General features: G+C 42.0%; 1 protein-coding gene across 2 annotated transcripts; it reads right to left on the bottom strand.

Moving 5' to 3' along the window:
* Nucleotides 1-2,626: 2,626 nt before the first annotated feature.
* Nucleotides 2,627-8,032, bottom strand: gpr160 (G protein-coupled receptor 160). 2 transcript variants are annotated; one of them, XR_011984598.1, is made up of 4 exons: nt 8,019-8,032; nt 6,074-6,198; nt 3,787-5,991; nt 2,627-2,737 (listed from the first exon to the last, which is right to left on the bottom strand). XR_011984598.1 is itself a non-coding variant. In XM_023824461.2 (3 exons), exon 3 carries the CDS (start codon nt 5,968-5,970, stop codon nt 4,960-4,962), a length of 1,011 nt encoding a protein of 336 aa, XP_023680229.1. In that variant the 5' UTR covers nt 5,971-5,991; nt 6,074-6,198; nt 8,019-8,032; the 3' UTR covers nt 2,627-4,959. The 2 variants fall into 2 exon arrangements, 1 of the variants encoding a protein (XP_023680229.1); XM_023824461.2 differs by having other exon boundaries at nt 2,627-5,991.
* Nucleotides 8,033-12,369: the final 4,337 nt, after the last annotated feature.

The raw sequence follows: 12,369 nt of genomic DNA, 5'->3' as shown, positions 1-12,369 counted from the left end.
TTCTCTACAGGTTCAGATTGTGTTCACATATGTACCTTGTGTGCGGTAACTGCGTGGTTTCAGGTAAATCTCTGAATGGTATTTCCGGATACCTTTGTATGATTATGGCGCTGACAGATGGCAAGTACATATGGACTGAACGTGGGTCGCTGACACTGCTGAGAGCCTTAACCTGTCTCACCGCGAAGAAGGGAAACACGGCGACCGGGGTAAATGAATCATTCAGCACAATAGGATTTCCATGGCTGTGTCACCACGTGTAATGTCCAAGCGCATTTTATTCTATAAATATGTGCACCACATTACCCAAATACTAACGTTATTAATCCGATGTTGAATATACACGTTTAACACTGTGCTGTACTCCTGTCCTGTAGAAGTCTGTAGCAGATGTATTTTTCCCACGGTTAGAAATGCTGTCAACTAGGTGGAAAATGGAAAATATGACCACAAGATGGCAGAATAGAGAAAAAAAAAAAACATAACTACGGGATTATTTCGCCTTCCAAAGAAAAGTGTCTTTTCAGGAGCTCCATGTTCACAAAGGTGTCTCTTCTCTGGAAGTGGCTCAGGATAAACGTCATCATCATACCTTAGGAAACACCACTGTCTTAACTTTCTCAGTGGATTTCACATTTTCTCTGCAATGGTCAAGGATCTGGAAAGTTGTAATTCAAAGCCAACTCATTGTTGGAGTTGCGCTGCAGGTGGGCAGACACAGCGATGAATCAGTTGGCCTGGTCTGTCAGTGATGTATTCGCCTTGCTAACAGCATGACAGGAAATCCTTTTGGCGCATTGACAGTCTTCTAAATTTTCTGAATTACCTGCATCCGGAGAGGCATTAAATGGCTGTAGAGCGTTTTGCAGACGTCTCCGCTATCTTCCTCGGGAATGCCTTTACTCTCTCCCACCTCAAACAAAACAATCTGTATTCCAGATGTGAGGCTATGCTTTTGAAGTTAAGAGCTATAATCACAATCATTTCTCTCCTGTCTATACTGGGTCCATGGCCCACCACTAAAAAACTAAATGATGGAATGATCAAGGTCTGGGGAAAGTTGGCACCTCTAGAGCAGAAGTATATTTGAATGTAGTAAGAATATCGGTGTGGATCAGCCTTGTTACTTGCGATCAGTGCTCTATCCTTCCTTTGATAACAGTTTAACAATAACAGCTGATAATTTTATACATTTCATACAACTTGATCATTTTTCCTTGTTATATTACTTTAATAGGTTTGACCTTTCATAAATATACTCTTCACTGAAATGCTGTTGGAGAGTGTATTTATCTCCATGTGATCAAGATTCCAGATGCAAGAACCGGTAACAGTATTCCCTAGTTTATGGTGAGCCTCACTACAAACCGTGTCATGCTCAGTGTAAGCATTAAGCAACGGCAAAGGAATTGTTGCTTTAAATAGGTCACGGTTGGAGTCATTCCATGTCAAACGTCCTTTGGTTGAACTGCTCGGGGTCGATCTTACTGCAAAAGAACAGCCGCAACGAACAGGCCGTGCATGAAGGAACTACTAGGATGAAGTTAGATTCTTATTCACAGGATCTGTGCCTCAATAAACAGACATAATGCATGTTCTGTCTTACTGATAGCATTTTCATCTCGTTAATATCATACGTGCGTTAGAAAGCTCAGTAATTCACTTTATACGTTTTACATAATACCTTCTGAACGTGGTGTTTATACAGTACTATAGAAATAATGTGTTTTAAAAGCTATACAGTGAAATACCTTCAAGCACATGATAGTGTAATAGCTGGTGTATCAGATGGTATTAAGCTTTGACAAAATATTTTGCTGTCCATATGGCAGAACATGCATTGGGCCTACGTCATTTGAAGTGGCACGGATCTTGCGAATACGAAACTGCCGAACAAGAAACTAAACTTCAGCCTCGTGAAGGAACTGCTTATCTTTCACATGCAGTCAGTGTTGGTATTACCAAAACAACTAAACCGCCCAAACCTGTTAAACTGAAGCAAGCGTGGATGCCTGGTGTGGTGGAAAAACGCCCTGACTAGGACTGTACATCAAGGGTAGCTGATTTCTTGAGGTTCTAAGTACCGAAGATCACGCAAAATCTACCAATGAGACCCGCCCACGGCTTGTAAAAATTGCCAAGGGGCACCCCCTGTCGACTATGCCCCCCGTTCAAGCGCCTGTCCCTCAAAAACTGTTTTTAATTCACCCTAAAATTGCTATTTTAAAACACTTCTGTGTTATGCTAAACAATTCAGAGCTGAGAATCAAGTGCAAAAGCTCAATTGAAGTCCAACATCACTTAAGCTAAAAATAAACATTTAGAATGTTTATTGTAAAATACTACTCTTACTGTATATAAAATAAATCAGAATTTCAGCAAGTCTGATATGGAGGCCCTACATGGGAATATAGTATTTACATTTAAAATCTTTAAGCGGATAAAATGAAGGCATGGCTTTCCCTCTGACATCACATTCCGTATTTCTAGCGTGACGTTTGATTATAGTAACGACCTTCAGGCCTTGAGCAGAAAATGTAATGTGGTACCGACAGGAAAAGAAAAAACATCCAGTTTTAAAAAGCCGCGTATTTCAAGGACAATAAATTCCCAGACTTGTTACTGCAATGGTAAGAGCATAGGCTGTATTTATTAGATAAAGGTCCCGGGGACATGCGGAGAAGGGGGTGATTCACAGACTCTGGGCAATCAAGAATGGGGTGAGTGGTGGCGTTGTCTGAAAGAGATCCAAAAGTAGAGTGATGACCAAAGGAATAAGACTGAAAACCGAAGGTGTTTTAGTGGGTTGCAGGCAGCCAATGACTGGCTGGTAAGTAATGTCCAAGATGAGGTGAGTTATATCAAATCACGGATGCTGGTGGAGCAGTAGTGGTTGGCCAGATTATTCATCTCCAGCCACGCGTGTAATTGTGGGCGTGGCACAGCGGTCGCCGACCCGAAAGACCTGCTACTCCCAGGTTCTGACAGGTGGCTTCTGTCCCAGATGCCACACCCTGTTCTCGGTCACCTGTGCCCGCCGGTGCTGTAGTGACACCATGCATATCCAGATACGTTCCATTTCAACTCGGAATTTCTGGAGTTAACACACTCCTTGAAGTCAGAATTCCTACTCGGGAAGTCGGAGGAATCTACACAAACCCGACCTCAGTCTAGAATGGCTGTGCCCTTTATCAACAGAAGTGAAAGCTGTACTGTTTATTATCACTTACGTCTTATTTGAGGCTCATTAATTCGGTCGTACACACAGTACTGTCCAACCGCTATCTGTGGACAATTTGCTAGGGTGTTTTATGCACAAAATAATGCTATCCACTGATAACAATAGCTAACAATTAACCGGGCTAGAACTGCGGCCTGTTGCAGAAAGCCGAATTTCTTAGCTGGGTAACTTGTCGGATTTAAGGTAGTCTGGACTAAATGTAAGGTAAGGGCCATTTAAATTGGAGTATGTTAAATCCGACAAGTTATCCGGCTAAGCAAAAAATCCTGCTGTTTGAAACAAGTCCCTGGTATTTCTAAATGGCTTTATGATTTGTTGTACTGGAATAGGGTTAACTCGAACGTAACTTCATTCCCAGCTCTGACTTCCGAGATAAATGAAGCGCAGGAAAAATTCCAGTGGCAGAAGTCATCTGTAAACATAGCCCTTTCCTGATGGCACAGATCCCGGGTATAGCCCCACAAAGCCACGCTGATCAGGAAGCTGTCGAGGAAACAGAGCCAAGAGATGTTCAGTATTCAAGTGGAGTTTCAGTTAAGACTTACTTATCAGCTGGAACAGAATAAATATTCTGAATCTGCTGCTCCTGAGAAAAGCGATGAACTTAGCCGTTCCCAACACAAGTCCTTCAGAAAGTCAAATTCAGATGCAAATGATTTTCAGCCTGAAGGAGGTGATATTTTTATGCATTAATATGCATAATTTTCCTTTGCTTTGCTTCATATGAACAAAATATGGCTTCTTTTATATCATGAAAATATTTTCAATGTGATTTTTTGAAATCCCTCAGCGTTATAGTGTCAAATGGTGAAATACTCCAAGTGCAATAGATCTTAACAATCTAATCTGAAATTAGATCACTTTAAATGTAAGGTTCTTTAGAGCACCTCATACAAAAATATAAGCATGTCAAATCACGGTTTAACATCAGATATGCAGATTTTCATGTACACAGATTTTCCAGTAACAATCCACAATCATTCAAATGCATCGTATTTCATTAATTGTACTGTCAATTGAGGTCCATGATTATATCGGCAAAAGGAAACTTCGGCTGAAAAATACATTGTTAATAAAACAAAGGTCAAGTTTTGATCATTGAATAGGAATGCGGTAACAGATGTCACAATAAAACAACACAGTTGGTACAGACATGAAGGGGAATGTCAGAATGCTATGGTTTCGTTTGATTTCAAGACTAAATGTTGCATTTTATGCTTGTTCTTCACTCAGTGCTCAGGACATGTGTTGAGAGATGTTTAAAAAGCTAAGCAAATGATGAAACATTGCTCTGAAACTTTAAATAGAAACAAAAGATTATTATCTTTTATTCCCCTCACATACTTTTAAAGTCACCAGACAGGTTTATGAGAACAAGCATTGAAAGCATGTATACGTACCGTCAACAATGAACATTTTTATATTCACCACATACCCAAAGTGAAATTGCTCTGTACCCTATGTAGGAAGCAGACATGGCCTTTTCTCCGTGAGATGATATCCCTCATTTCTGCTGTGATATTTTGTGAGGGTGTAGTCTCAGCTTTGGAAAAAAATAGATGTGATGAAGCACTGAATTTTTGACAGCATCCAAGGCTAACATCAAACTCACGTTATTGCAACAGCTTTCCTATCCTAAATAGAAAATAACATACAATCCAAAAAAACTTAAGTTTTAATGTGACTTTTAAAAACTGCATATTCCAAGCCCAAACTCGTTACTGTGATGCAGAGATTCCTTTGAGAGTGGAAACATCAACGCAGGTCTGTCCCTCTGAACGATGACCATCTATGTCTGGAAAGCCTGAAAAGAAATCCCAGTGGCAGAAGCCGTCTGTAAACATAACCCTTTCCTGCTGGCACAGATCCCGGGTATAGCCCCACAAAGCCACGCTGATCAGGAAGCTGTTGAGGAAACAGAGCCAAGGGACGTTCAGGTCCATATATGCGGGAATGTTCACCCTCAGCACCAGGACGGCTGCCTGCAGAAGCACGTAGGGGGCCCATGTGCTGAGGAAGCCATGCAGGATTAGGCAGAGCACCTGCTTTCTAGACAGGATGGACCTTGGAGACATGCACTGCGGCTCCACCCGCACAGACCCAATGATGCGTCCAGGAACCTTTGCTTCCATGAAGACCGGAGCTTGGAACCCTGAAACGCTGTGTATGAGAGCGCATGCGAGGGTTATCAGGAGCACGACAGAGACCTGGGCGCTCTGGGGGCTATGGAACACCTGGCACGAGCTCAGCAGCAGGTACGGCTCCTCCTGGACCTCCAAGTAAAACTGGGTGACCAATGTGACATAGAGCAGGGCTGTGGTCCAGATTAGGCCAACCCCCACGCCGTACCCTAGCTTCCTGGCCCAGTGCAGGGGCCGTGGGCGATGGGACAGATTCCAGAAGTGGTCCAAGCCTATGAGGAAGAAGATGGGCCAGTGCATCAGGCCATAGGTGAAGCACGCGGTTTGAACCAGCAGGCAAATGTGGTGAGAGGTTAGACGCAGGCCGAGGATGGACGCGTCTTCCAGGAGGTAGATGGCTGAGGTGCCGACGGCCAGGAGCGTGTCCACCAGGGCCAAGGAGACACAGAGAAAGCCCAGGAGGTTCTGCCCCATGTGGCGCCTCTGTAGCACCACCACAGCCCAATTAAGCAAGCACTTCCCATTCAGAACCAGAACCAGGGAATATATGTCATTCTGCATGGTACCACCTGGAGACATGTACTCCATGACTTCAGCAGGATCAGCCACCTGCATCCATAGGGAAAATCCACACTAAGCCAACATCCCAGATATGCTTCAGTATTCAAGTGGAGTTTCAGTTAAGACTTACTTATCAGCTGGAACAGAATAAATATTCTGAATCTGTTGCTCCTGCTGTAAGCAATAAATTGCTCCTCAACCGTCCACAACATCAGTCCTCCAGAAAGTCAAATTTAGATGCAAATGGTTTTCAACCTGAGGGAGATAATTATATTTATGCATTAATATACATAATTTCCCGTTAGTTTACGTCATGCAACGTATGACTTCATCTATAGCAGTAAAACATAGCTTCAGTTTGGTCTTTTACTTGAAGTACTCCACATTAGACCCTAACGATCTAATGTCGAATTAGATCGCCGTAAATATTCAGGTTTTTTAAGGCACTTGACAGAAAAATATGAACATGTCAGTAACTTTGTCCACATCGAAACCCATCGAATTTTAATCGCACTGCATTTTAAGTCCGTGACTATATCTACTACAGGAAAATCTATTAAAATACATCACTGATTCTTGGGAATTTCGATAAAACAGCTAGGTTTTAATTGTGAAAATAAAAAGTTACTTAAATTACAAAATCTGAAGGTATATCATGAAGGTCTTGGCTGTTCAGCAATTTACCGGTACAACCTCCTCATTTTGTATTTTTTTCATAAAATAGGCGTTTTTTTCTAGTTATTACTTTGTTTTTGTCAACATAAAGGTAAAGTCGAGTGTAATGATTATGATTGGGGGGTGGGGGCTGTGAATGTTGGATGAGGTAAGCCAAATGAACGTGGCATAATAGTGAATGGAGAGAGAGGGAAGGCATCCCCCTCCCCTAGGGTTGGACGATATGGAAGAAATATAGGGGGAATTACATAAATAAAAAATACAAGTATACATTTATGTCATAATCTAATCTAATCTAATATTTTTTTTTACAAAAGATACGGTGTTGACATGTTATGGTTGTGACAGTAGCAGTGTCAAAAAATATGAACAAGTTTAAGAGAAAATAGCAAACTTACAGGAGCTTGAGTGATCTTGAAGCGTACAATAGAGCTGATCGTTTGAAAATGGGGTCCTCAGGAATGTAGTTGACCTTGTAGTTGCCTGATTTTATTGCTTTTTATAAATTTCTGACGGTGGTGACGAATACGTGGGACACATTTTGAGCAACCACAAAGTAATAGTAAATATTGTTCAAAACTCACTGTTTGTAGGTTTTAATACATATTACAATGTACTCTTTCATATGGAAAAGATATTATTCAGTTTTTGTTTTTTTAATCAAGTTGAAATGATTATCCCCTATCTGAGGACGACTGATTTTGTAGGCAATGGGCCAGCATATAATCATTAAATTAATAAAAATTAAAAATAAGCCTATAAAAGAACCTTACATATGTGCAAAGGACCCCCTAATTATATAACCTTGGTTCTCTTTATTCATGAAAATGTTATTAATTTCTAACAGAATGAGCACGTTTCTTAGTGGGACATGTTTTTGCCAAAGTTTCAAGAATCGGTGACACTATCAGTTTAAAAACACATTAATTTCTGTTCATAGAATAATAAAACAATAAACGTTACAGTAAGACAACACAGTTGGTACAGACGAGGTGAATGTCACAAAGCTTAAGTCGATATGAATGAGTTTAAAATCCGCATGATTCACGGTGCATTTTATGCTTTTACACTGCCTCCAATTAATACACGTTACATATCAATATACGTACATATCAAACTCTCTCCTACGCCATTGCTTGTACATTACTCAGTGCTCGGGAAGTATGTTATTAAAAGATACGTTTAAAACGCTTAGTGAATTATCGAATAGCGCCCAGAAAGTTATTGAAGAAATAAACTTCTGTCCCGTTTCGTTTCACGCAGTTGTATATAATCCTGAAACGGGTTTAAGCGAACCTGGACTAGATCCGAAGTTTTGAAAGAAAGTATGAATCATTTTATATATATATGTGTGTTTTATATATTTTTTTATTTTGGGAACGCTGTCGTTTGGCACGTACCTGAAATGAATGCGCTCCACGCCCTGTGTAGGAAGTACTCCTAATGTTGCTGTAAGGCGGTTTCAGTCAGGTCGTGTTAACAATGCGACTGCTCGCATTAAATCTTTCAAGCAAGCCCCCCCAACCATTACCTGCACCAAGTTAGAGTGTGTAAGAGCCTTTATACAAAGAAAAGAACATTTTGTGTGTGTGACGTTTAAATTATTTTGTAAACCGGGCAAGGTCTGAAAATTTATCGAGTCAATTCTTTTTCGGCCTAAGTTGACTGTAAATTTGCGTATTAAAAGTAGTTCCGTGTTAATTATATTTATGTATATATTTAAAACAACACACGTCATTACACCCCGATGATGCTAGATAAACGGTTGCAAGATGGATGAAGGCATGCATGTCTGGCTCTATTACCTAAAACGAGGTATTTTTCGTAAATTTAAATTTTTCTTAACCTCCTTTGCCCCCAGTTTAGGCGTTGCTGATTTGCAACAGTTAAAAACTAACTACCTTATTACCCCACATACATATTTTATGAGTTTTTTTTACTCAGAAGTACCACTGCAGGACTTGGTTGTCCTGTCGTTACTAAAACTTAATTTGAGCCTGAAACTGTGAAAGGGTTAACTTAATTTACCCAAGTGTGACAACTCTCATAATGAATCGTAATAAATGTAGGCGATTTTAAAAAGTGTTGGAAATTGCTTTAGAAGTGCATGCTGGCGCCTACAACGTACTTGCAACTGCGGAACTTTTACGATAATCTAATAACGAGAATGGTTTTCTCCTTCACTGTGGAAAGGATACGTTTCGCAACTAAACCAGCCATGAAAACAACTTCCTTTTATAACTGCCCGCCCATACGCCTTTATTAGCCAATGACATTACAGTCGTTATCTGATTTTTCCTTCCCCAATGTCCAATCATATTATTCTTCCTGAACACCGTAGTTTGTCCTACCTAAATGTAGCGGTGGTCGATGAATATAAAGTGTTGTATAAAAGGTAGCTAGCAAGGTATATATAAAATATTAATAGCATATGACATACTTTCATTTTTACAGTAACAGTAATATCGTGAATTGTTTGTAAATGGCATTATTTAAATACATTTCTCAAGGCTAATCCGTCAAATAAGATAATTGTAATGAGCGAATGACTTTTTTTTTTTTTAAAAAAACAGTCCATGTCAGATTACGTTTTTCCCATAAAATGAAGCACGTATGTAATTCTCGCTCTGGAAGAATTGTATTTGAAAAATGGAACGATAAGTGCCGTTTGTCAGAATGGTTTTATGTTACTTTGCTCTCAGTGCTTTCCTGCAATGTTTACAAAAAAATTTCGCACAAAAACGTGCAATCATATTGAATAAGCATAATTTCTTAACATTTTATGTAATAAACGCGTTCGCTGCTTTTGCCAGAAAGATACAGTGAGGCTCTAACCGCAATGTTAGGTAACTGCCTGTCTCCCCGTAAGTTCTCGCCGTGAGGATTTAATTCTGGTTTGCTGGATGGAAGGAGCAGAAGAGCTCGCACGACGCCTATCTACATCCACCGAGAAGGACAGCAGCCTGGCCGAACTGGTGAGACCTCCCAGGCCGAAGGGGAAGCAGGGCAGGTCGCCTAGGAGACGCCGCGACGCCAAGAGGCGCCTCGATGATCAGGGGCGGCAGCCCTGCGGGATGGAGAGACGGCGGTTACCGGGGCAACCGGAAAACGCCGAACCTCCAGCATCCACAGCCGAGACAGCTGGCACCTCTCCGAAGAGATGGGATAGATGCAGGTAGCCATGGCGACCGCAGTAAATACTGTGACTCTCCCACGTGACTTAATGAGTGCCAAACATGTTTACCTAATCCCTGTATTAAGAGCTAAGAGTCCCATGGGGTTGACTAGATCTGAACTGTGCTAAGCTGTCCTACATGAATCGCTTTCTGCTTAATTGCCACAGATTCTGTCATCTCTGGTGTCAGTAAGATGGAAATTATGGAAAAACTGTATATATGTTTTTATATGTCCTTTAAGTGCTACTGAGGTGACGTACATATGTTTCTCTGTGATGTTATTTCAGGCGGGCACACTTTCTTCATGGACCATACCCAGCTACACATTTTGGACCTAAAGCTTGCATTCTTCCCAACCCCACTTCCGTCATGTAAGGCAACTAAATGCAAATATGAAAAGTAACCTTGTTTTTCCTGCCCCCCCTGTGTAACTGTGCAGCTGTGCTTAGAAAAACTTTGATTGTGTAAGTATGGCTTCATAGATAAGGGTGGTGTGTTTTGATTGGGTGGCTTTACCGCCCCCTGCCCCCGAATCTGGTGTTCTGATGACACCATGCTGTGCTGGGTAAGGGAACGGGTCTCCAAACCGTTGGGCTCGGCTTCAGTCATTCTCATAGCCCTCCGTTGCACCTTTTCTAAGGCAGCAATGTCCTTCTTAAGGTATGGTGACCAAACCTGCACACAATATTCTAGGTGGGGTCTTACCAAGGAATTATATAAATGTGACATCACCTCCCTTGACTTAAACTCCACACACCTAGATATATAACCCAACATTCTATTGGCCTTTTCTATTGCTTCCCCACACTGGCGAGAGTGGGACATGGAAGCATCAACATACACACCGAGATCTTTCTCGTAATCAGCTACCTTTATTTCAGTGAAACCCATAAAATATCTGTACTTTATATTTCTGCTCCCTGCATGGATTACCTTACATTTATCTGTGTTAGAGACACGGGATGAGTTCCAAGACCCAGACTTCACAGCTGGTCCGTTTGTGACTCGACAAGAACCTTTGCAGGATATTATCCAATCTTTAAGTAATCTTTATGTGTCTGAAGAAGAGGGTGAGGGATCGGAGGAGCATGCTCAACTGCCTCCTAAGAGAAAAGCACCTCTTGCCCCTTTTTCTCCAGAGCAGTTACAGGAGATGGTAACCCGGTTGCAGGTAGTGGAATCGTTGGTGGAGAAAATCAACTCTGACTTCAGCACTTTTCGAACTTCTCTAGGCGCTTGCCAGGTATATGTGCAAGGAGTGGAGGACAAGGCAAAGGCAATGGAAGAAAGATTTGAGTACAGATTGAATAGGGAGGTAGAGTAAAACAACTTGTGGACTTACAGATGCAAGAGCTAGGTCAGTCAATTATGGATTGTTTACAGAGGAGAGATGGACAATTGAAGGCTTTAATACAGACACGTATTCCGCCATCTTCTACACCTGTCTGCCTCGCCTGGGGTGGGGGTCACCCCGCCTGGCTGGACCGGCTCCCCGTTTGCCGGGGGGTCTGGGGTTGTCCCGTCCTTGGCTGCTAGCTGAGGTCTCATCGGGCGTGGTGGGGTGGGACTCTCCTGGTCTGCGCCTGGGGGGGGGGGGGTTGCCTGCTGCCGGGCTGCCTGTGGCGCCCCTGGACACCCCGGTTGGCCGTCCCTGCCGGCTGTGCGGGGTCGGGGATGGGGACTAATCGGGAATCTGGCCCCGGTGCCGGGGGGGGGGGGGGCGCTCCTCCCTCCCCTTTCTTGTTCCTTCACGGTGCTAGGACGGGTGAGTTCAGAGCGGCCACACTCTTTGCTCTTGAATTTAATGTAAAATAAAGTTGTCCTCCGAAGAGGGGGGGTGGTGATGGGCAATAAAACAAAAAACAAAAAAAAACAAAGGTATACAGAAACAATAATAGAGTTAGTGAGAGTGGGAACACTGATTGAACGGGATTGGCAGGAAGTCAAACGTTATCATAACCACCCAAGAGCTGACCAACAACATAAATGAACTTCTAGCAAGGTTAGCCATAAAAACACCTTACAGATGCAAGGAAGGGTGCCCATTACTTCCAAAGCGCTCACATAACCAATCAGCATCAGGGGGCAGCAGTTTTTGGCAATGGTAGATACAGGTAGTTCTTTCATTAATAGAGTGTTTGTGTATGTGTGTGTGCAAGCTGTAACTGGGCACTGTGGTGTGGGTTTGCATAGATCACATTTAATAAAATTGTCCCGAAAGTGTAGTACAACATACACGTGCACACGCACACACACACAAGCACCTAAATTTAATATGTGAATTATCCTAAAAAGCATGGGAAAATTCTTGTGTGTGGGTTTGCATAGATCACATTTGCTAAAATTGTCCCCAAAGTGTAGTAAAACGCACACATACACACAGACACACAAATACACAATAAATTTACCTTGTGAATTATCCTAATAACCATGAGAAAATTATTTTGATATTTTCATGCTGTCATCTGCTGGCCGAATGTAAGTATTACCAGAAAAGATCATTTTAATGTTTTTAAATGGTAGTACTCAATTTTGGCCACCAGACGGCAGCATAAAACGTGTGTGTGCTGTAACA

Source organism: Paramormyrops kingsleyae, chromosome 21, assembly GCF_048594095.1.
Source record: "Paramormyrops kingsleyae isolate MSU_618 chromosome 21, PKINGS_0.4, whole genome shotgun sequence".
NCBI classification, from domain to species: Eukaryota; Metazoa; Chordata; class Actinopteri; order Osteoglossiformes; family Mormyridae; genus Paramormyrops; species Paramormyrops kingsleyae.
Note: the sequence above shows the minus strand (reverse complement) of the source record. Positions and strands in the feature narration are given on the sequence as shown.

Coding starts and splice junctions, on each gene's coding strand:
- gpr160 (XM_023824461.2), bottom strand. CDS start 5,970: ATGGAGTACATGTCTCCAGGTGGTACCATGCAGAATGACATATATTCC.